General features: G+C 37.4%; 1 protein-coding gene across 1 annotated transcript in view; it reads left to right on the forward strand.

Annotated features, from left to right (window-relative positions):
* The window catches only part of LOC100644907, a 162,645-nt gene extending 140,654 nt beyond the window's left edge, over nt 1-21,991 (forward strand). Inside the window, exons 5-7 of the mRNA XM_003400796.4 lie at nt 18,433-18,674; nt 18,864-18,996; nt 19,091-21,991. Coding sequence (XP_003400844.1) covers nt 18,433-18,674; nt 18,864-18,996; nt 19,091-19,866 — 1,151 coding nt within the window. The 3' untranslated portion in view covers nt 19,867-21,991. The remainder of the gene's footprint in view (nt 1-18,432; nt 18,675-18,863; nt 18,997-19,090) is intronic.
* Nucleotides 21,992-23,295: the final 1,304 nt, after the last annotated feature.

Below are 23,295 nucleotides of genomic sequence, written 5' to 3' on the forward strand. Positions count from 1 at the left end.
TCTCTTATTTATTCACAAAGCATTATTGCGCCTTTTTTATTCATCGTCAAATCCGTTTTTCTAATTTTTGACATTTTACATAAATTTCGCTGTTTATTCCTTTCGTACTCTTCTACCAATCGACTTTCTACTCTTCTCCAGTCATCGATGTCACTGTAGAACCTATGTTCTATCCTTTAATCCACAATTTTTAAGTCTGCCAAACAAACTACTTTATTTCTTCATAAATTATCGCTATAAACTATCGCTCCTTCTGCTCGCTGTTAAATTCAGTTTTCTAATTTTTAGTCCCCCGGATAAGAGGTTTTACCCTTTTTCCTCTTCTTGATTCTCTACCATCGCATTTTCCACTCCAATCACTGCAGTCACTCTATCTTATTTATAAGTTTATTTATAAGATCAAAGATCATTGTAAAATGACTAGCCAAAATAGAAAGGGGACTGAGTTCATCGAAGACCAGCCTCTCTTCAATGAAAGTGGGCGCAGCATTGTTGACTGTGCGATTCGGAGGTGAAATCGGTCTTTATTTACCCTAGTCAACTTCTCAAGTTAGTTTCAAAAGATGTGATCATTGATCGGTCCAACTTCGGGGTCAGTGTATCCTTCATAGAAGCGCGAGAATCGCCGCGGGACACGTTCACTGCACTTTTCGGGGTTCAAGTGTGACGAAGCTTGCTCTGATGCGGTCGAACTTCGATAGAGTGGCTCCTTTGCGACACTGCCAACTTCCACGTGAATTTCTTGGCCGCTCCGATCGAATGGTTCGTCTTGCAGACGAATTTCCAGCAAACTGAACATCGCCAGGGCGTTAGTTTCGCGTCATGAATCTCTGATCGACCTTGGTCCTCGTTCGACTCGTTTCGACCGTCACGTGGCGAATACCAGCCACGTTTTCGTCACCTGTAGTACTTTAAAAATGAATTTCCATAACGAAAGGTTATCGTTTTTAATCGATTGTTGCTTCTTTTCACGATAATTCCTCTATTTTTATTTACGTTTATCCAGAAAGAGAAACAAAGTGCGTCCAAAATTTTGTAAATATTTTGTAGAAAATATAAGCAAAAGAATGCTTAATAACTCTGTTGGTAAGGTTATTAACAATGTAGAACAGCCATACTAACTGTATTTCAAGTTTTTTCATTATTAATATCGAAGCACACGTTGTCAACAGGAGAGGATTATTCGTAATTTGTTTTTATCATCATTTTTAATTAACTGTTCTAGTACCTTGTCGGATAGAAAATATTTAAACATCATATGCTATTCATATTTAATATTTTTCACGGGAAAATTAAGCTTAAACTAGGATTAAAACTAAATTTTCTTACACATTCAACTCGTCTTTGCTAAATCACGAACGTGACTCAATAATATGAAGCAAAGTATTAAATTACGTTGTATTTTGCATAAGATATCACCTTCTGCATGCTTATACGACGCTCTCATACATATTTACATATATTATGCACTACATATACACTATTTAAATCCTTAATCAAAATTTATCTCAGACAAAACCAACGATTCTGAAAACGGTGTATAATGAATTGCGGAAAATTCGTGGAGAAGGGATTAAATGTAATCGGTGCGGAGAATTCAGTTGGATTGGGTAATTTGCAGCGGAAACGTGCGGCTGCGAATTAACCAAACATCTATGGTGGTTTAATGAACGTCAGGCTTTAACAAACGCGATTGGTCGGTGGCTACGTCGAATGTGCTCCTCCAGCAATTTCGGCCGCGTCTCCATGACACGATTACTTTCATAATCACGATCTCCGGGACCAATATTGCGTTCGCGCGCAGAATTTTAATTGAAATTGCTCAGCTCGTTTTGAGTAATTTCCAAAAATTCCTGGCCTCGATCGTTACATCGCTCGCGCCTCGATCGTTTCGCACAAACGCTGTTTGTGACTCCTGTCTCTTCTGGTATTTCCACTATTTTCATTTCGTACGACAACCATTTAATGATAACTTGATATCTGTATAATAAATAGCGATCATTTTTATTGTATATTGAGATTGAGTTTTAATGATTTCTTTCAAATTATGAAGGATGGTACGAAAGACAAACTACAATGATAAATATTCATAAATATATCAATCACTAGATTTCTACTTTTAAGTCTCTAAATCGTTTTCATCAACGTCTCGGTGACCGTACATTTCGGCGTAGATCTTACTCCCAACAGCCGGCACTTTTCACTCAATCTGTTATTGTATAATTATCATACACTTTTTGAGAAAATTACATTGAATCCATCATCATTATTGAATCTTTATCATATTATCTCAATTTATTTTCTACATTCATGCATTGCATGAATTTATTTATTTATGTCCTGATTGTTCCATATAGTTACAGAAATCGGGATTATAATCATTTGCTGACCATTTTCTTTCACTGGATCATTAAGCTCACAAATTACCAGTCTTTTTAGTGTATTTGTAGATCGTTTCACTTCAATAGAACACCATTAAATACAGGAAACGCTCGTCTCGCGCTTAAGCGCTGGTTAAATTGAAACAAAAACTGAAGTCATGGAAACGTGACGACGACTAACGACAAATGGCAAAGCGTCTAGCGACAGTGAAAATGTCAGAATGTCGTGTTATCATGATTGAAAACTTAAAAATTGGGTAAAATGTTTTTTACATAAATATTATGATCTTACTCCAAAGAAAAGAATATATGTGTAATATTCTCAACCAAAAACATAGAATAAAAAATATCTGAAATACACCATTTCCGCCGTATAAAATGTCGGAAAAGTAACGTTACACAGGATTAAACAAATATTTTCGCTGATATTATTCAGCGATTGTTAGGGATAGAAGGCACGAACACTTGGACGCGATGCGGAAAGTTAAACACGATAAACCGCTCGGTGTTGCGAGTATAACCAGTATTTCCCTCAAATTTACACAATTTCCACCGGTGGAAATAGAATAAAATGATCGATAATTCGAACAGGTGCGGTCGCGTTAAAAGGAGAGCAAATCGCACTGGGAGATTTCTCGCGAGCTAGAGCCGCGGCCGGATATTTCGTTTACGAAATAACGTCGGTGAAAACAGTGGAGCGGACGACCAATGTAATGAAATATCGAAACCTTCGTCAAATATTGACGCGGTCGAAATAAAGCTTGCGATTCACTCGTTTGACAGGATTCATTGTGACGTCCCTGAAAAACCTGGCGCCGGCTGTATTCAATCGGATCGTTGCCTCGTTCGCGTAAACGATGCAAGAGGAAGAGAGGGTAAAATCGAGTGGGGATAAAATAATACCGAATAGCTTCGAAAGTTTCCCTACTTGAATTCGATTAATATTTCTTCCACTTTCGTCCATTTTTCTCGCCCGTTTTTTTTTTCTTCTTTCTTTTTATTCTTCTTATGGTTCGTTTCAAGTGTCGGCGCTAGATTCGGAAGCTTTTTTTGGAAGGTATAGAATGTTCCGCCCTCTTCGACTCGGGTTATAATCGACCCGGCTTTTGTAAACATTTGCTACATACTCGACTATGATTTATTTTGGTACGCACCCGGTTGACGGACCGGAAGCTGGGGAAAATGGAATCTTTCTGTTCGTTTCATCAATCACAGAGAAGAACGGCGAGGAAATTTTCTAGATCACTCTTTCATCTTTTTTTCTTTTTTTGTACGTTTTTCTATAGATTTGAGTTTAACAAGAGAATAACAGATTTAATATTTCGCAATCGCTCTTTTAATATTAACTATTAATCATCTGATTATTAAAAGATAAGTTCAAGATAAATTTTCATGAGACCAAAATGTTTCGCAAATAAATATTTTTTATACCGAAAGATTCCTCTCCAATCACATATCGAAAATGTGTATGTTCCTTCGTGGGGGTTAATATACTCTCTATCAGTGTGAAAAATAATTTTTCACAGGTCAGGGATCACGCGATCCATGGAAATAAAATCGAGAATTGTTTAGAGGGGAATCGAGATGAAAATTAATTAACCGAATGTATCTATTACCGCCTGGTCGACAACTGGAAACTATTAGCGCAGTTTATGATCCCCGGCAGCGATGAAAATTACCGATACGGCATATTAAAATTACTTTTCCGGATAGTAACTACATTCATTAGCTGCACGCTGTATGAAAATGCCGGAATCCACTCGAGCGAGAAGTTTGTTCTTGTTTCACCACCCTTTCCTACGCATCACGTACCCCTCCACCCGTTTTCTTGCTCTTTAATTTTCATTCAAGCTTCTCATTCCTTTCGTCCTGTTTCTTCTCTTTTCCAACTGCCACCTTCCACCCACTCTTGACACCTCTTTTTTGCCCTGTCTCCGTTCGTTAATTATGCACTTTACGATACGTATTGCTTCTTTGATATCATTTTGTAAGAACTTTTCAATTTACGTTAATACAAGTGGTTGGCTTCTTCGTTAATTAAAACTTGGACATTTGAGAATTAACCATCGCTCCATATTTATTCCTAGATCCATCTAGATTCTGTTATAAATTTTTAAGGATATCCAAATATTTGGCCAATTAAACACAATTAATATTATTTTAGAGTTTTCTATTTCAATTTAGCTTCACACTCAAAGTCACAAATTTTATTATTTGTGCCATTCTTCCTCTGTACCCTCATTAAATTTACATAATTTACGTTTCAACTGAGGAGAAAAGACAGAAATCTAGAAATTTCTCCTGCATGCTATTCTTGAAAAATCTTGGTTTATGATTGTGACTGGCGACGAAAGAACTACTTGAGAACACGATTTAAAGACAGAACGAAAGTTAACTTGCACCCAGTGGCGTGACCTAACAAAAGAAAAAGATTCGAATTAATTTCTCAGCCTGACGCGCAAACAACTTCCCGTTAAAAAGAATAAAAGAACAGAGAATATGTAGCTACGAAAAAAGAGATAAAAACAGAAGACCGATCTTTCTACAGCGGTAAAAATAAGAAAAACAGGAGAAAGACGTTGAACACTTTGCTGAGAAATTCAACAGCGAATTTTGCATGTAACCTGAACCAACTAAATTCCTACAGAACAAAAGAATATATTCCGCCCTCGCCTTTCGAATAATTTCTGAATTTCCATTGAAATTACCATATAGTTACATTCTAATTTCTTTCGGCAGTGAGCAAAATTTATAATATTTGACAAATCTACGACCTTATTCTACCGGAATTTTACGCAAATGTAATGTAGAAGCTTCTGATGTACCTAGATATTCAAAAATTTTACAAGCCTCTTTTCATTTTTCATAATTTTGTTCACAAAATATAAATACGACGAATTGGTTTTGTTTCTACTGTAGATATATCAAGTAATCGTATTATACAAACTTTCAAGCAATTTCATTTACAATTCGCTTCTGTTAATTAAAGTAACACCTACTCTGGACAATGTTACGAACATAGTTACAAAATGCTATTTTTAATTCCATATTATCGGGGAAAGTAGTCAGCAGCTAGTATCGTGACTACGACCAAAACGACTACTAAAAAAATTGGTTAATTATTCTTTAATCTAGTTTTGTCAAATGTAACAACAGTTTAAGAGGAGAAAAAATAATTCTCGGGAAAATACAAACACGTGCTTGGATTAACACGATGGAATAAAGAGAATTAAGCTGGCGATTTAAAAAAATGCACAAAAAAAAGATAAGAAACAAAGTGGAGGTTGATACTTGAATAGATTTGAATCTGCTACGGAGATAAAATTAATTCATGAGTGTCGTGCTTTTAATTAGGAGTATCAAATAAAAGAAAAATTTACTTTTCAGTAAAAGGGATATTCTTCTTATCTAAAAAATTAAAGGATGGAGATTCGCTGTTTGCCTTTGTATCTACAATATTGGTTAGAAAATTTTGCTAAAGTAAGAAATAAACGTGAACTCATACGCGAAGAATTATTTCTTAAGCAAATAAGGTATAGGCAATTGAATCCCTATAAAACCAATCAATTGCAAACCCGTCACGGTTTCTCCAATTTCCAGCACAGTTCCACGAGAAAATTTTGTTTCGCGTCAAACGAATTCGCCCGATAATTCCTCGGCGTTAATTATTAGCGTTAATTAGAGAGCACGTAGCTGTTTGTCCCGCAGGCACATGAAATTTGCACTTCATTAGCGTAGTTACATATTAATTCGGAAACTTGAGCACAACCGGCCCTGGTATAATTTTCATAAATCAGAGATGCACTCTTAACTGGATCGGAAACAATTCTCGCTGTTCCGCTTCTCCGGTTACCAGAACACTGCCGATTCCAGACGTTTCAACCACCCCCAACCCTAGACGATTCCCACTTTAACTTTAATTCCCAATTCGGCTTCCAATTGCGGCCGCGATTAACGCAAATCCAATTATCCTGTTGTTCCCTGTTCTTATTAATTCTATCAGCGTATCACCAGCGTAATTCGAAATTTCTATTCGAACATTATTCTTATTCCAGGTATATTTGAAGATCACTGGCTCTAAGTTCTAATCAATTCCAAGAAACTGAAAGCACATAGTTCTCCGTCGATCGTAAACACACGATGCACTAAACATGTTCATTACGTATGACGTGCGCACGAGTCAACACATACATATGTACTTGAATAGGGCACGTGAGCTGAAAACCCTGAAATTACGAGAAAGTATTTCATAATAATTCATATTAAACGCATACGTAAAATTTCACAATATCAAGACAAGTATTATATGAACACTTCTCGTTAGTATGTAGCACGAAGATCGGAGCCATAGCGAACGTGTTAATTAAAATTGTGAAATAGATTTTGTAGTAAAATGTGAAAATGTTTTCGATTCTCAATTACCGAATTTCAATTTGAAAGTCTTCTAATTATAATAGCGTCGTAGAAACGGATAAATCAGGAAAAAGATACCCAGCGGATAACTTCTTATAATATTTTGTATCCATCGCGTTATTTCGCGCGTTATACCGATTCCCTAGAAGATATCCGACTTACGAGAGGAAGAATCTCTTATTAGATCAAGGAGCTGTAGAGGAATAAAAAACTTCGATGCGATTTCCAGATTGCGCTAATCGCCGGGGTAAAACGACAGCCGAGGGATTGGGACGTTATCTTGAGGAAGCCGTGGGCTCCATTGCCATTACTACTATCGTCAGCGTTAGCCACCGCCTGAATACAAATTGCGTCGAGTAACGTGGCAATGCACTGGCCATCCGGCCGTCATACAAATCTACCCGTCGATACCGTGATCCTATCTCGAATTAATTCCTGCGAGCTTCTGATAAATTGGGGCACGCTCGAGGTGTCGGATAAATCATGTTGCCTCCTGCGAGCTTTCACGGGTGACCAATCGATTTCTTTCGTTCCGTGCGATATGCTTCCTTCGAGATAGCAACCTCTACAGAGTGAATTCCGATTTTTTCTTTTTTTCAATATCGTTCCCTTCCCTAGTTAATATCGTAATTTCTTCTTGTTGAAGATATCACTTGTCTCTTGACACGAAAGGATTTTTGATAGGGTATTTATGACGCGAGAATTGTTGGCTATTTGTTGTGGAGCAGTTCGTAAATGTTTTGTAAACAGCGAAGATTTATTCCTAGGAACAATTTATTGGCACGTTATTTGAGAATTTTTATATTTCTAGAAAGTTTATGTCGTTATATTTATTACAGGATTTACAGTATAGTATTTTCTATCTTTGAAGTTCTAATTGGAATTAAGAATTGTTTTCTGTGGCAGCAGTCACGAAAGCAAAAATAGAGATCATGAGGTTATTGATACCGCGAATGCTTGGCGAAAAACTGACTACTTGAACCGCAGTGAAGCCACGTAAGAGAGGAAAGTTTCGCCTAACGACGTCGTTATTATAACGTCAAATGTACTTCTTCATACTTCTTGACGACACACTCGACGTTACACCCCTTGACTCGCAAGAACAGTCAGCCGTTGAAGAGGAAAGACCTAGATTCTTACAAAAAGGTAATTCATGAACATTTAGACGTTTTATTTTGACATACTATCGACATAGTTTTTCTAATCGACATTCTCGTAGAAAATTCTTCATGTCAGATTATACAAAATAAACACCTTCTGGAACTCTGTATACTTTTCACATTCTCTATACGTATTATGATTTCGTCAGGATGACAATCGTAATTCATCGCGTGTTAAGTATTTGATTATCAATGGGATCCGTGAAATGAGCCGTGTTCGGGGGGGGGCCCATTGAACAAACATGTCGCAACCGAGTTCTCCCTTGCCAATCGGAGATCATAGTTCCGCGTCAGTGAATGACAGCCTTCGTTCTCATGTCCTCATTAATTCGCACGGCATTGTTCGACGGTGAAGCTGGCTCGTTTTATGACGCGTGTTAATCATGACAAATACGCGGTCCATCCGCGGAAGAGGATGAATCGCTTGATCACGAATTATCGTCGACTCTTAAGCAACATCGCTCGTTTCTTCCCAATGATCGCTGATCTTGAATCATTACACGAATTTTCTTTGAGGAAATTTGAGTGAGATTAGATCTTACTACATAAAAGGAAGATATTAGGTTAGTGCGTATGAAATTTTGATGTTCTGAACATTGAATTTCGCTGTTCTCATTCTTTATAAAATCTTTACAATACGCTATTGCATATCTTAAAATATTTTCACGTTGCAAATCATATGCAAAATAATATCTAAAATAATTAGTTAAGTAAATATCATAATACGAGCTTTTCTCAATATTTTCGTGCCTGTAATCTACAATCTACCGTGCTAAGATACTTATAAAAACCCTTTATTATACATCCATATAATTTCTTTCATCACAAAACGGTGAAAACAAAAAACATCTTGTCACGTGATATTTCCACACAGCGAATTACGCTTAAAATCAATTAGAAACCAAACAAAAACAAAAAAAAAACAAAAATAGAACAAAACAAATCTCAGCCAACACTTCCACGTTTCCCACGCCAATTTTACGACTAGTCCGCGTGCAGCAAATTAACACCCAAACCAGGCGAAACCGAATTCATTTCCCTGGCGAGCGTTTTCGTGAAAACTAGCCGCGATCCATCGTGCGTCGGACAGGAGGGACGCGAAGCATTCGCTCATATAATTCTTGTCTGCGAGTCGGTATCCAGAGGCACGGCCATGCCGGAGCCATCTACCCGTGGCTCAGCCACCAGCAACCGGAATTTAATATTAATACGAGCGGCGGGGAGGAGCGGCCGTTGCGTAGCAAGCACGCCCGCTTGAATTTCGAGAATACCGGCCGCGATATCGAATGGTCGATCCAATTTCCACGACGATCACGACGACGACCAGCGGAACATTGACTACAACTACAATGGAGAAAGTCCCCGTGTTTTAGACTCGCTGCATCTCGGAGAAATGCCACGCGAGACTTTACCAGACTCACCCCTTCGTGAGCAAAGAGTGGCTGGTGAAAGGAAGCCAACTGAACAGGTTTGGGGATCCTTATGGATGGGTTTCTAGATGGATAGATGAAAGGAAGAGGTCCAAAAGGCAGCTTGAGAAGAGGAAAAGTGTGTTCGTTAAAGGTTCAGTGATAGAAGTTATTCAGAGCTGGTTAGAGTGCGACTTAAATATTTCGCTGGTTACGGGACTTTCACAAACGAAAATCGTGTTCGTAAATAATTTAAAAATTTTTTCCGGGTTGATGTTTGAGGTTTTATATACAGAAAGAATGAATTGTAACTGATCATAATTTGGTAGGAGGGATTGATCAATCGTCGCCTGGACTGATGTTAGAGATTTGGTATAGAGCAAGAAGAAATTGATTACAATTACAATTACAATTACAATTACAATCGATTACAGTTTGGTACAAACAGTGAAGGAGAATTTTGTGAGGAAAAGAAAACGCGTGTTTACTGAGGATTGAGAAGAGAAAGTTATTCAGAGAGAACTACCACACGTGCTTTCAGTTTGACGATGAATTTTATGACAGAAAATTGTTGCCAAGGGTAACGATTACGTATTTTATTCTACTTTTAAGACTATTTTAACGACTATAAAACCTAATGTATATTCGTCCAATCAACGACCAAATCCTGCTACATTTAAATAGCTATGTTAAACATTTTTAACGCACATTTATGCATACTGAAGACAAATACAAGTTTTAAGAAAGGGTTTCATAGTGAAGGAACGTGGGAAAAGGGTGGACCATGTTAGAAAAGAATGTGCGAGAACGACAATTGGAAGGGGGCAGGTGAGATGCTTCCTAGGCGTGATATGTTGCGACTGGGTCAAGTTATTTAATCCTGCCGGCATAAAGCATCGCAGGCACGCTTGAAATTTATGCGCTGGAACCGTGCTGGAATACTCAACGGAGTGAATAGTTGGTCGAAATACTCCTGGCCGTCCAAGAAATTCGCGATTCCCTCGGGATCTACAAAATCGTTGCCGATGTGACTCTTATAATCTCCACGGATTAAACCCCGTCGTTTTCGACATTTTCCTACACGTGAACAATTGTCAGAGGGGAATTTTTGACTGTAGAGCCGATCTTTTTCAACATGTGCAGTTGGCGAACTCGTCGAGGATTCCGGTTGGAGGCTGAAATTCTTGACGAATGCCATGTGTGTTTTTAGTAAACTTTCTTTGATCGGAGACGAAAGTAGCGACAGGAAATGCTGAATTTTCTGGTATAATTTCTTTTTTGAAGACTCTTAAGAGACGAATTTACTCAAATCGAATAAAGAGAAATATTCTTAATTTTGCAGTTACATTTATTATTAAACGTAATATATAATATTGTGGCATACCTTAGTACGACTGAGAAAATTATTAAAAATTGCAATAATATTTTTAGAGAAATTAATCGTAATCTTTGATAAACATTTTCAGAGTAACAAATTTGGTTTAATTATTTTCGCGAATTTGATTATTCCAAAGCAGTTGTCTGATATGATACGAAGTTTAGATACTGGAAAATTGGATACAGAGGGAGCAGTATTTTTAATGATGTTTTCAAAGAGATCATTTGATCTTGTGGAAACAAGATCCGACGTAATCAAAAGTTCGCAAGTCCTTAGAGGATTTCTTACCGCTGGAATCTTATTTCCCTGTTCTATTGCGCGACAGCAGCGGTGTTTGAGAAGAAATGACTCAAGAGACCGAGTTTTCCTTCTAAAGTAATATCTAACTACGTTTGTTTCTCTTGTAAGTGCTCTCGAATTGGTTGTCTATTACGACAACTCTTCTATACGTAGCTCTATAATTTGTTCAAACCATATGCTTCTTATATCTTTCTTCTTCCTAGCGTACTCTTTATCCGAAATAAAAAAAACCAAAAGACTCTTAATTAATTTGACTTTGGCTATAGCGGTTCAAAAAATGGAAGAAAAGATCTGCGATAGGAAAATAATGGTACATATTTTGTCATGGTACATTTCCTACCATTCGCGGATTATAAAAATAAAAAAAGATTTCAATTAATTTTGATACACAGTTTATAATATAGCCGCGTATACATTTTTAAAACTGCACTCTTTAAAAACACGTGGGGAGTCTTTTTCTTTGATCAAACATGAAAGTACGTGATTACTTCCTTCCGAATTCCGGTTTAATCTATATTATCTTTTAAATTAGCAAGAACACAGTTTGACTAGTTTAAATTACGCGAGCTGAAGCAGAGACTGTTCAAGCTTTTCCTCAAGTTCCGTGAATCAAGTTTGTCAACTTTGATGCAAGCTACTTTCCAGGGACCGGCGATGCTTCACGCTGGTGAACACAAGGTACATGCATGTTACGTTCCACCTGGAGTGGATACGAGAAGGTAGACAGGAGGTGCCAGCAGCTGCATTTTGTCTTAGAAGGAAATTTCTGTTCCTGTTTCCCTGTTCCAGCCAGCGTCTTACAAGATTATCTCTGGCTCTGTCGTCACTTCGCATCAAAAATGTATTCATAAAGAGGGTATTTGCATTATACAAAGGCTAAAGTGTTTGAAAACGTTACTTTAATATCGTGGATGCAGGAAATTAAAAAACTTTGGAATAGATTAATTTTAGGATAGTATATATAATCTCTATGGATGAGCGAAATGAATAAAATAGTAATTTTTGTATTGAAATAGAAGTTATTGCAAAATTAACGTCGAACAAGGACGATCTAATATTTTTGTACTTTACGATAAATAAATGATGTTTTAAAAAATGTCATTGCAAAAAAATGAAACACGAAACTTCTGTACTGGTAGAACGATAAATTTTTCACTGAATACTCGTTACCAGCTGAATGATCCTAGACAGAATTAACCTACATTGGATGAAACCTTTGGAAATCGATATGTCACATAACGCATTTAACGATCAAATTGCGATAACTTCTCGTACCCACGACTGCAAACTGCGTGATAACAGAAAAAATTGATATAATTATCACTGCTATTTTTACACGTTATTTTCCTTAATTTCAATCGATTTGAACTTTCTAAGAGTACGACCGATATCTTACATTTACCTCGATGAATTTCGAGCTTATCCGAAAGTTTCTTAGACGCCAAACACCAGAGAAAATAAAGAAGGAAAGTCAAAGGAAAAATGGTCGCTCGTTACTCGAGCAACTTCTGTGACAGCAACAAGTTTCGGAGACATTACTAATAGTGAAATCATTCTCTACGACTTCTCCAACGAACTTTTCAATAACACGCTCACAAAAATCCATCGCATAACTACGCAATAGTCTTTACTAGAATTTCAGATAGTTCTTAGACAGAATCCTTCTCGTCGACATATTCATCAATTTATATAAAGGAAACCACAGTTTTGCTTCAAAATGTGCACATTATATTGTTTTCCCTTACGCTTTTTCTTATTTTCTTCGAAATTTTCAGAGGAAACTCTCTGGTGAATACAGGCATGTTTAATGGTTAATATTCTCTATCTGTTATCTACAAACTTACAGATAGAGGGGAAGAGCTTATATTCGGAGCTCGTATCTAACCAAGACCTAACAGAGTGCTGGTCTTCGGAATTCTTATGGCTGACTCGTGCAGTCCGCTACTACTGCGCTCGACTCTCTGCGATTCGCCATCACTGAAACGCTCTCGGCGTTAAGTATTTTGTTTATTTCCTAGCCGATGGCAATAACGATAAGGATGATGTATAAATCTTTCCTGGGATGATCATACTCAGCTGAACTTGAATGCTGCAGTTGAACCACTTCGTGAAAAATATTTATATAGTAGCAGATAACGTCCAGAATATAACATATTATTAAAAATATGTAATATACCTACGTGTACGGGATAAAATTCATATGAAAGATTATTAAAATATGTTTCTTTTTATTTTCTTCGTGAATAGTATCAAATGCAGATGTGTACGTTTGTGGAAATATGTCAGAGCAACTTTTTCTCCAATTCCTTTACAGGAAAAAATATATTCCAGGACATGGGAGATAATAGACAATAAACGAGAGCAGACGTGTCTGTCGATTGGACGTCGTTCATGCTTTTACTGACGTTCATTGACTGTCAGAATTGTACAGTTACCCGTTCAAAACTTGATGCCTCTGCAGAATATTTTCACACGATTATTCTATCCTGCGACTTGTAAATCGTCCAAAATTTCTATCTTTCGAAAATTCACGGAACGTGCAAACAATTGGTATACCAAGGAAAGAGAATCTACTAAGAAACACGATTCTTAAATTTCCTCGAAGCGCAAGAGTGATGGAATTTTGTTCAGCGGGTGAAGAATGTTTGGAAACAGATCGATAGATGTGCGAATGATGTGTACTTGGTTTAGGATCCAGGAGTGTAAAGGAAGAGTATTTGGGTCGAATGATTGAGATTATTTGAACGGAGGATGCCATCGCAAAAGTTTCTGAATGGAAACAAGAAAGAATCCCAAGATTTATAGGAAAAATAAAAAGTTCTTGAATAACAAAATGTCCTAATCGTTGGAACCTAATCTTACAGTTGGATTAGTTAAGGATTCAATCAATAGAAAATTGAGAGAGAGAGAGAGAGAGAGAGAGAGAGAAATACCATTTAATCGTTAAATATATTACGTATAGCTTCGACTATTTCATTTGAGATTCATACATTGAAAGTCTCATCTCTAATTTGGTATTTCTACAAAATACAAATAATACATGTTGTTAAATTACATAATTAAGGCTTACACGACTTCTGCGAAATTTTCTAAAGCGGGAGGTCCAAAGGATTAGTGGGTAACCGCTAATTCTGCTTAATTTCCATTCAACATTCGCCCAGGATTAACTCTGATAAGCACGAGGATCCTGTACGTTTACTTTTGAACAGAATCCGAATGCCACGTTCATATTGCGTCAATGGAAACGTCGAGTTCACTTCGTCGAATCCAACGTTCCACGACTAAATTGCAATTACTGCTAATTAATTGAGCAATGGGTTGAGTCGTCCGAGAACAAAGCGTAGCAGAATCGAGTCAACGGGGAAATTGAAGACGACTCTCGATTGAATATTCCAAACTCGTCGACGTTCTGATGACGACTGTCCGCGAACTTTCGTTTGCTGATATGATTCACGAGCCCCGATTTATTTCCGCGATACTACTCCCATAGTGATACAATCTTCGTCATCTGTCTGCGTCAATTACAATTGCAAACTTCCTTTTTTTCCCGAGGAAATTTAAGAGGAATTTGGATGAATACGTCAAGCATATTCGTTCGTGACTGATGAATGTAAATTTTTACTAATATTGATTTCATCTTTTGGAATTGTTATCAGTCACATCGTATAAGAGGAATATCGTATAACAAGAATAAAGCGTGTGCGGCTTTATACTTTTAACGAAGTTGATCGACAAAACGACAGAATTACTTTGTTGGACGTAGCCACTATCTGTTGCAAATATCCTGTATGTTGTGGTGCTATTTCAAGAAATTCAATTTCGGAAATCTGAAGGAATCAGATTCAAGTGTAATTAGTCAGACAAATTAGGATTAACCCAAATTCAACAAAGATCCCTTTCACAACCCTTAACGAACCTTAAACTTGTACCACGGCCTTTCCTCGCATAATTATTTCACATCTGTCGGAGCTTGTTTCTGAAGACGCGTGAAATTGGGTCGTACCTGCTAACTAGGGCTAATTGATAAACAGCGTCTAGCCCGGCATACTTGCAAATGAAATCGGTGAATGAGGGAACGCAACGGCTGACAAGCAGTGCGCTAATTAAACCCCTCTGCGTATAGAAATTCGATTCGTCGATACGGGGGAACAGGTTTTTGTACGTGCCACGGTAAAATACGTGTGAAATGCTGGATCACGTGTGGATTCTCTGGGGCGATTCAGCTACGTTCGGATGATCTAGAAAAAAACCTATTCACCTAGATTCTTCCCTTCGAATAATTAAGAATCTTTTAAAAAATAAAGAAGTGCAAGGTTCTTTCATTTAACACTAGAACTGCCGACGTTTAATATGTATCTAGATATTCCACATATAAATCAGTAAGCATAATTCAAACGATATTAATTAAAATATATTAATATCGAACTATCTCTCTATATAAATGAAAATCAATATTAATTTGGGCAATAATATCAGTATCTTTGCAGTAATAGTAAAAAATAATCTGAAAATGATCATTTCGACGGGTTTGATAGTTCCAGCGTTCAGTGTTACTTTAAAATTCCTTTAACGATAAAAATAAATAAATAAACAAAATATAATAAACAAGAAGGTTAAGAGATTAAAAACGAAGAATCCATTTTAATGAGAATCCATTTGAATGTTGTAGTTCTCGTTAGCGTTATCATTTCAATAACTTTTTTAAAAGCGAAATCCTTCTCTGCTAAAATTACTCTCAGTGTATTTCAGTGTACAAAATTTTAGAAAAAGTAAGCTTTACTGTCAGATAAATTACAAATTCAATGTTTGTCCTTCTGAATACATATTTCAATGTAGACGTTATTGATTTAAGGTAATAAATAACCAACGGGATTAGCTGATTCCGATCGCTATCTATTTTCAAATTTTAAATCACCTTTGTGACAAGGCGTGCGTGCGTTCCGCGTGTTCATGTTCAGAGAGGACGCGGATACGTGCCCCGAATCGAAACGGAGCATAAACTTTGCCCCTAAAACGACGTACGTCCGATTGTAAAACGTATGGCAGCGTTAATTGAAATTTAAATTCATCCAGACACATTTTCAGCGTTCAACTGAGACGCGCAAATGAAATATGCATGCTTTTTATGCCCACTGCAATTTAACAAGCTGAAGTAGCAATCAATTATTAAAATTAATCTCCAAGCGAATTTGAAATCTATGACTGCCTTGTGCACCGATTATTGCTCTTTTGCAGCAAGGAAGCAAAAAGACCGAGAATCTTAAGAAATCTCGGATGATTTTCGAACTTTGTCACGTTCATCTGAATTATCATCATACGTCACATCACACATGAGTCGTATTAACTGTGTAATATTTTGAATGCAGATATAAATCATGTTAATGAATTATCGAAGATATTCCACAGAGATGTGTTTACCTTCCCCATCGAAAATGACGATTTATATTAGCTAAAGTTATTCAATTTACTAAATAACGTGCAGTTTCCCATTTAGGTGTTAATATAACTTTGCTCTATATATATGTATTTTTAACATTTCTGAATAAAACGTGCATATTTCACGCCAACTATATTCACGAACAATAAATAATCTAGTTCAACGGAATAATTCTGACAATAATATAGAACAATTTCCTCAACGATATTAATAGCATTAAATCGGAGGTCTGTAACTCTGTAAAACAGAAAGGTAATAAGCATATATATGATAAGGTTTCCAAGAACGAACTTAAAGGGGATAAAATAAAGAGGGAGCTTTTTTTATGGAATGACTTAACAACACAGTATCCTCGTGAAATAGAAGCAAAATGGACACGACAAGCAGATGAAGTCTTTCAAAAACGATCTGAAAAGAAGACTCAGAGAACGTAGGTCGCGCGTTTCAGAGATAATCCAGGTCGCCGTGACGCGGGCCGACTATCTGTCGTTAAGAATGCAATAACGGCAGGGCTTATCCCGTCATAACAATGTCCCGTCGACGGTGGCTGCGTGCGACTGGAATTGAATCGACTGTCGAGGAAACGGCACCAAGCTTGCCTCGTTCGTTTTACGCGTATGCAAATTTTTATGCGGCGCGCTTTACGCGTGGTAAGAATACGCTATAGATAAAGAGTAAACGCGGCCAACACGGCCTTTTTGATATGTTCAAAGAAGGACAGGGGGAGCTTCGAAAGGATAAGAGTACTCGTTTTTGACGAAGAGAAAATTTTCGTTTCGAACGAAGAGTACGCGACGAAAACTATTTTCTTCTTTTAATTGCAACAGATCGATTTAACTGTTTTAACAGAATAATTCAGCACACTGTTAGAATTCGTTTATTCAATTACTTAGTTTCAGAAGGTAAGATTATGTATTTAGAGCGGATGGTTTCATGGATTGTTGTGTTTTTCTTTTCATTGAAACGTTGAATTTAATTGTTGGTCAGGAAGAATGTAGAGCAATGTTAGACCTCAATTACTGTTAGTGGGGCCGTTTATTCAGCCGAAAGGCGCAGTTAAGGACGCAGAAAACGCGACAAGCTTTATGGAACGATCAATTTTAATGGCTCCATTCGTCTCGCATTACCACTGTAATGCTAGCGTATTTACGAGAATGCAATAACGTTGTTGGCCGGGCTTAAAAAGATACGAGCGATCGAACGATAATAAAAGGGAAGATTGAAGCCTAGGAACTTGGTCTGCCAGCAACTTGGATCAGTTTCTCAACTTTTCACCTGCCTTAATCCACGACAACCCCTTCCGAGCTATTAATAAACTCCGTCTTACTTACTTTTCTCGGCTTGATGTTTTAGAAATGACTATCTATGTTAAAACGAAGGTTCCTGATACATTCCATAGAACTTGCGATGCTACATTTTTAGAGATTTCAGAGATTTATTTATAAATATATATAGATACAAATTTGTGTTTCTTTTTACATGCTTCTTAGTTTCGTTTCTCTGGTACAAAATACACGCTGTAGTCATCGATAGTTAAACAATTCTCCTTAGAAAATTTGAGTATAAGATCAGAAATATGAAATTTCCAGAAACCATCGTAGAAAATTTGTTAGGTTGGCGAGAAAATAGTAAAGGGTATAAAACATTTGAAGACAGTAACCCTTCATAAATATTGAAGTTTCAAATCTTCTACAGAGCGGTAACACAAGAAACGAATGATTTAACTTGAAAATGCACTGAATTCAAAAACATCCAGTCCATGATAAAGATCTGGCTGTTACGAAAGTTTACATATTATCCAATGGAGTTTATCAAGTTGGCTCGATTCCGGTGAACAGTACACCGAGCATAGTTTCGATGGTAAATCACGAATGTCGAACCGATTCCGCCGGAAAACCATAAATATTCAAGACATTAGGATGTAAGCCAAGTAATAATTTCATTTGTGTTCCAGGACTCTCGTTAGGTGGTGGCCTGATAGTCCTAGCATCTGCTTTATCAGATGCATCATTGGAATTGCCGGGAAAGTACAGTCTGCCCTCTACATCGACCATGCAAGCTGATGACAACGGTCTGCCACAGTATCAGTATGGTTGGTGCCTTCAATTGTCAGGGCTGGCTTTGATTCTCGCGGAAGTTGCCGCTGTGTTGACTATGTCTGGGTATATGGCTCGTTTCTCCACAGTGGAAGAAATGGTACGGTCGTAATAATCGCTTTTCATGGATATCATATAAGGATAAAATATAGTTGATACAGAAATTGTTTGAAAGAAGAAAGAATCATTTTCTATTTGAATATAAATAAACATTCTGATATATAGAGTGTTGTAACTAATTACATTTTGAATTCTGGTTGGACCTTATTTATTACTTTGATTTTTCAAGGTGAGAGTCATGGTGCCTGGTGCTGAGAGAAAATTACGGGAACAAAGAGGACTAAGTTCAGAGTACTTAGTCAGAGCTCACCAGAAATCGCCTGGACCTCCACAGGCTCGAGGATTTGGGCAGCCCTCGAAAAGTACTTCGACTTATTCTATTATGTACTTTATCTAGTTTAAAGTAAATTAATGGACAACTTATTAATAAAAATTAATAATTTATCACATTTTCAGCATCCCAAAGAGCTCCCGAGGAAGGAACATCTCTGTTATGCAAAACAGCCCCAGATATCTGTGCTTCGAACCCGCAAGCTATCAGCTATGTCGATAAGGCAGATCTATCTCACGTTTTACCTGCGTATCCAGATGCAAAAAGTAGCGATCCCCGATATACCTTCGGGGATAAGTCAGAAGCCAGCGTTATCGATTCACGATTAAGCGGTTTTGCCGATAAAGAAGGTTTAATCGATTCTAGAATTCTGTCTGATTCGCGACAGAATATGATAGCTTTCACAGAGAATAAAGAACATTCTGTTGGCCAAGAGCCACGATATTCCGAATTTTCTCCTAAAACCACTGAACAAAACGTGGTGGACTCGAGATTGAGCGGCTTTACCGAAAAGGAAGGTCTCCTCGATTCCAGACTCAGTGGGTATGGAGAGAAAAACGAATCGTTGTTGGACACTCCGTTCGGGTACGATACGCGATACAATAGTTTAGCAGGGCAGACAGTGCCCATCACTCTAAAAAATCAGAACACGTCTGTCTCGGCTATTCAGTCCCAATATATTTATCAGAATTTTGGCACGATACATTCTGGGATTTTAAGGGTATCCGAGCCAGGAACTAGTTCTAGTTCGAATTCGAGTCAGAGAAGTATGACGCTGCAGAACCCGAAGAGAAAGTCGCAGATCGCCCAAAATACATTTAGCACGATGGAGTGTGAGAAGAGGAAACGAGGACCTGGCATGGCTGGTAAAACAGGTTTCTACACAGGTAGCGCCGTATGACCACCACCACCTCCTCCGACGCCCAGGTAACTGCAAGAGGAGGAAACGCCACTTTAAGCCTCTATATTAGAAACTGAAGAGGAATCAGTGGCGTGCAACCTATTTCGTCGGAGGAACTTTGACAACTCTCGTAAAAGAAATTTGTATTATCGAGGGATATGCACAGATCTCGGTCGTATCTATAGTTGATAAGGTGGATATTGACAAAAATATGGTTATCATGTGAGTGAATAGTATCCACAGTTGATCGTATAGTTCCCTGTGATTCGTCGTCGAATGATAAACTGAAAGCTGAAGATTCTTTTATGAATAAGGTGCAAACTACTTAAGAGATTAGATGCAGACTAATGAGAAAAGAACTTGTATATACAATATCAATAATAAGGTTGACGTTGAGCTCCTTTTCTGCGAAAGAATAACTCGAAACGAATTTTTCTAACGTTTCGTAACTACCCAAGCGACGTGTCACATAGTCATTATAACAGCCGACATGTTAATCGATAAAATAAAGAGAAAACAAGATTTGTGGTAGCGTGCATAAACTAGGCGTAGCGTTAAGTGGCATAAGCAACGTATCTTTAAAAGGATTAATGTATAGGCTCGATTTTACTGGGTAATTTATGCCTTTTACTTGGGCCGTGATCTCTTTGCCACTAGAAAATCTAATCGATCGTACTTTGCGTGTCGATGCAGGAGGAATGACAGAGGTACAGAGTTGCCAGTCGTTTGATCCGCTTAATAATTTTACTCTGGAGTGAGAGATAGTTTCAACGCATTTATTATCGCAAATTCCATCGCTGCATAAACCTTTCCTCCAGTTATGGTTTTATATGTGAAGCAACCGATAGTGTCGACCATGATTCGCATGGAAAGTAGATCAAGAGACATGGGAACTCGCAACTCGCCGTTAAATTTATCCTCAACTAATCACGTAATCGCGTTCTTAAGCTGCATAACCAATGGAATGGAGCTATAAGTCGAAGAAGAATATTAATGTAGTCGATATGCTGTAACATATAACTCAGTGATCGTGATATGGTCACGAATACTCAATCGGGCGTAAACTCGCTTGGCTATTTTCGGGAAAAGAGGGAATGCCGTGAGTTACGAGCGATAATTCGAGAAAACAACCGTTTGACGAATCGTGGAAAAGATTTTACCATAGGAACGGATCATCGACATGAAGCACAATAAATATTATTATACGGGGAAAAAGGAATAAATGGATTAGAGTACAAAACATTTTCTTACTACTACATCAAACGATGTAACATCGTTCGCTTAGCTGTCTATTATTTAAATAATCGTTTCCCTTGATCGTTATTCATCTATGGCAAAGTCTTTCATTGCGTTCGCCAATCTTGGACATATCAAGAACACGAAGAAATGTTTTTAATCCAATCCGACACGAAATCGTGATTTAAACTTCCTTCCTATTTCCTCGCGGGGTGCTCTACGCAAGGGTTGAGAATATTTTGAACATCTCAAAGATCCCGTTAAAAATTTCACCCTCGAGCAGGATCGTACGTTGTTGTGTATGTAACATCGTGACTTGCGTATATTCACGTATACAGATCGTAGGTAAGTGTAATAAAACGTTTTTTTTTTTTCTTTCTAAACGCGTTGTTTCCTTACCCAACCCATTCGAATAAAATTGTATGTAATCTTGTCGTTGTGATTTATTCAAGATTATCCGTAATAAAAACCGTTTCTGTATTGTTGAATTATTCAGTCACTTCACTTTGGAAATCTTTTTACTAGCAACAGCTATGAATTTTATCTGTATGTGTATTTATAATGTGTATGTATACGAAATATTGTATTTTCTGCTATTCGTACATTTCTCTAAGCTGTTAGATTTCCGTATCTCTTTTATATCATTTTAGTATCGTTTGCGATATTTTCCTACTTGTTATACGTGTTGAATATTATATATCAAATTATCTCTGTACTAAAATCATCACGAACGTTTTAACCAAGCGAATTACCATCGATCATGAAAATGTTTACGAACTAAAGCATAGCGTTTTCAATACCTTTTTAAACGATAAGAATTATGTGACATAAAACACAAATTTGTACGAAAAAATGTATCAACTGAAACTATTAAATTTTCCCAATTATACTCTTTAGTATCTCATACTGATACTATTCGCATTCGTGTTTCGCATGTCACTATAAATCTCTAGAAAAAATTGCACGTCCAACTCATCAAATCTCATAATCTACCGTCTGCTTTCCAAATTACCCTTCCAAACAAACAAATAAATAAAAAATTACAATCCACGAATTCCGACGAAACTGACGTAGTAAAAAACGATGACTGTCCAACGATAAAGTAGACATTCCAAAAGTTATTTCGAATCTCTGGTACAATCATCGAGGCACCCTTTCAGATGGCACTGTCCGCAAGAAACTTCCGTGTGAAGCATCGTCGGTGAGCTTCTCGCCAGATGGCGGAGGCCGTGCTTATGTCGCGAGACTTTCTCTCCTAATGTTTAATTAACGCCGCATAATTGCCCGGCCAATTAGCCAACGCCGTTTAATATTAATCTGCAATTTGAATTCATTTCGATGCGTTTAAAATTTATTGAATACATAATTAATGCCGCGTGGCGCGAATGCAGATACGATGCACGAGCCGCCCCCGGCACTTTGCACGCTCTCCCGATGATTTATTCCGACAGTCCTCCGAAAGTTCGCCCCGAAAAAACCCCATGAAAATAGTTAATCGTTCCCGAGAGCGTAGCTCGCGGAAGGCGACCGACATCCAAACAATCCTGACCAGGCATTCGTCTGTTCTGATACTCAAAACTCGAATATACGTATATAGGAAGGCTCAAGTGATAGCAGAAAATGAAATAAGTCGTTAATCTGTAGTGATGGAGGATGGAATATTTCGAAATTGAGCGTAGCTATTAAAAAAAAAAAAAAAAGAAAGAAAGAAAAAGTCATAATTTTACGACTGATAATTATATTTGATGGAAATAATGAATAAATATAATTCTTTTTCCTCTCTGCCACTTTAGTACGGAATATTTTTGTATATTAATCTATATACGAATATTAAGTGGTCTGGGATTTGAAAACATTGAATAATTAATGGATTCAGCTTGTTTCTTCTGTTTTGTATTGGATAAATATGATTTACGTCGCCCGAGGTAGACCACGTTTCTTTCGAGAAAAGTAGATGGCAATTGAGTAATTTACGACCGCTGTTGGATGAAATTGAGGCCTGCGTGACCGATGATCAAATCGTCTTTTTAATGTTCATTTCTCGTTCTAGTTGACATGCTCTCGCCACTGACAGCAGTATGCATTTATGTAATTGCAAGTTCCCGGCTAATCGAGTTCGTTATTCTTATCTCTATTTCACCTCAAATAATTAGCAAGCTACGATGAACAATCCAATGTTATTTTTTGAAAGAA

This window comes from Bombus terrestris, chromosome 14, assembly GCF_910591885.1.
Source record: "Bombus terrestris chromosome 14, iyBomTerr1.2, whole genome shotgun sequence".
NCBI lineage: Eukaryota > Metazoa > Arthropoda > Insecta > Hymenoptera > Apidae > Bombus > Bombus terrestris.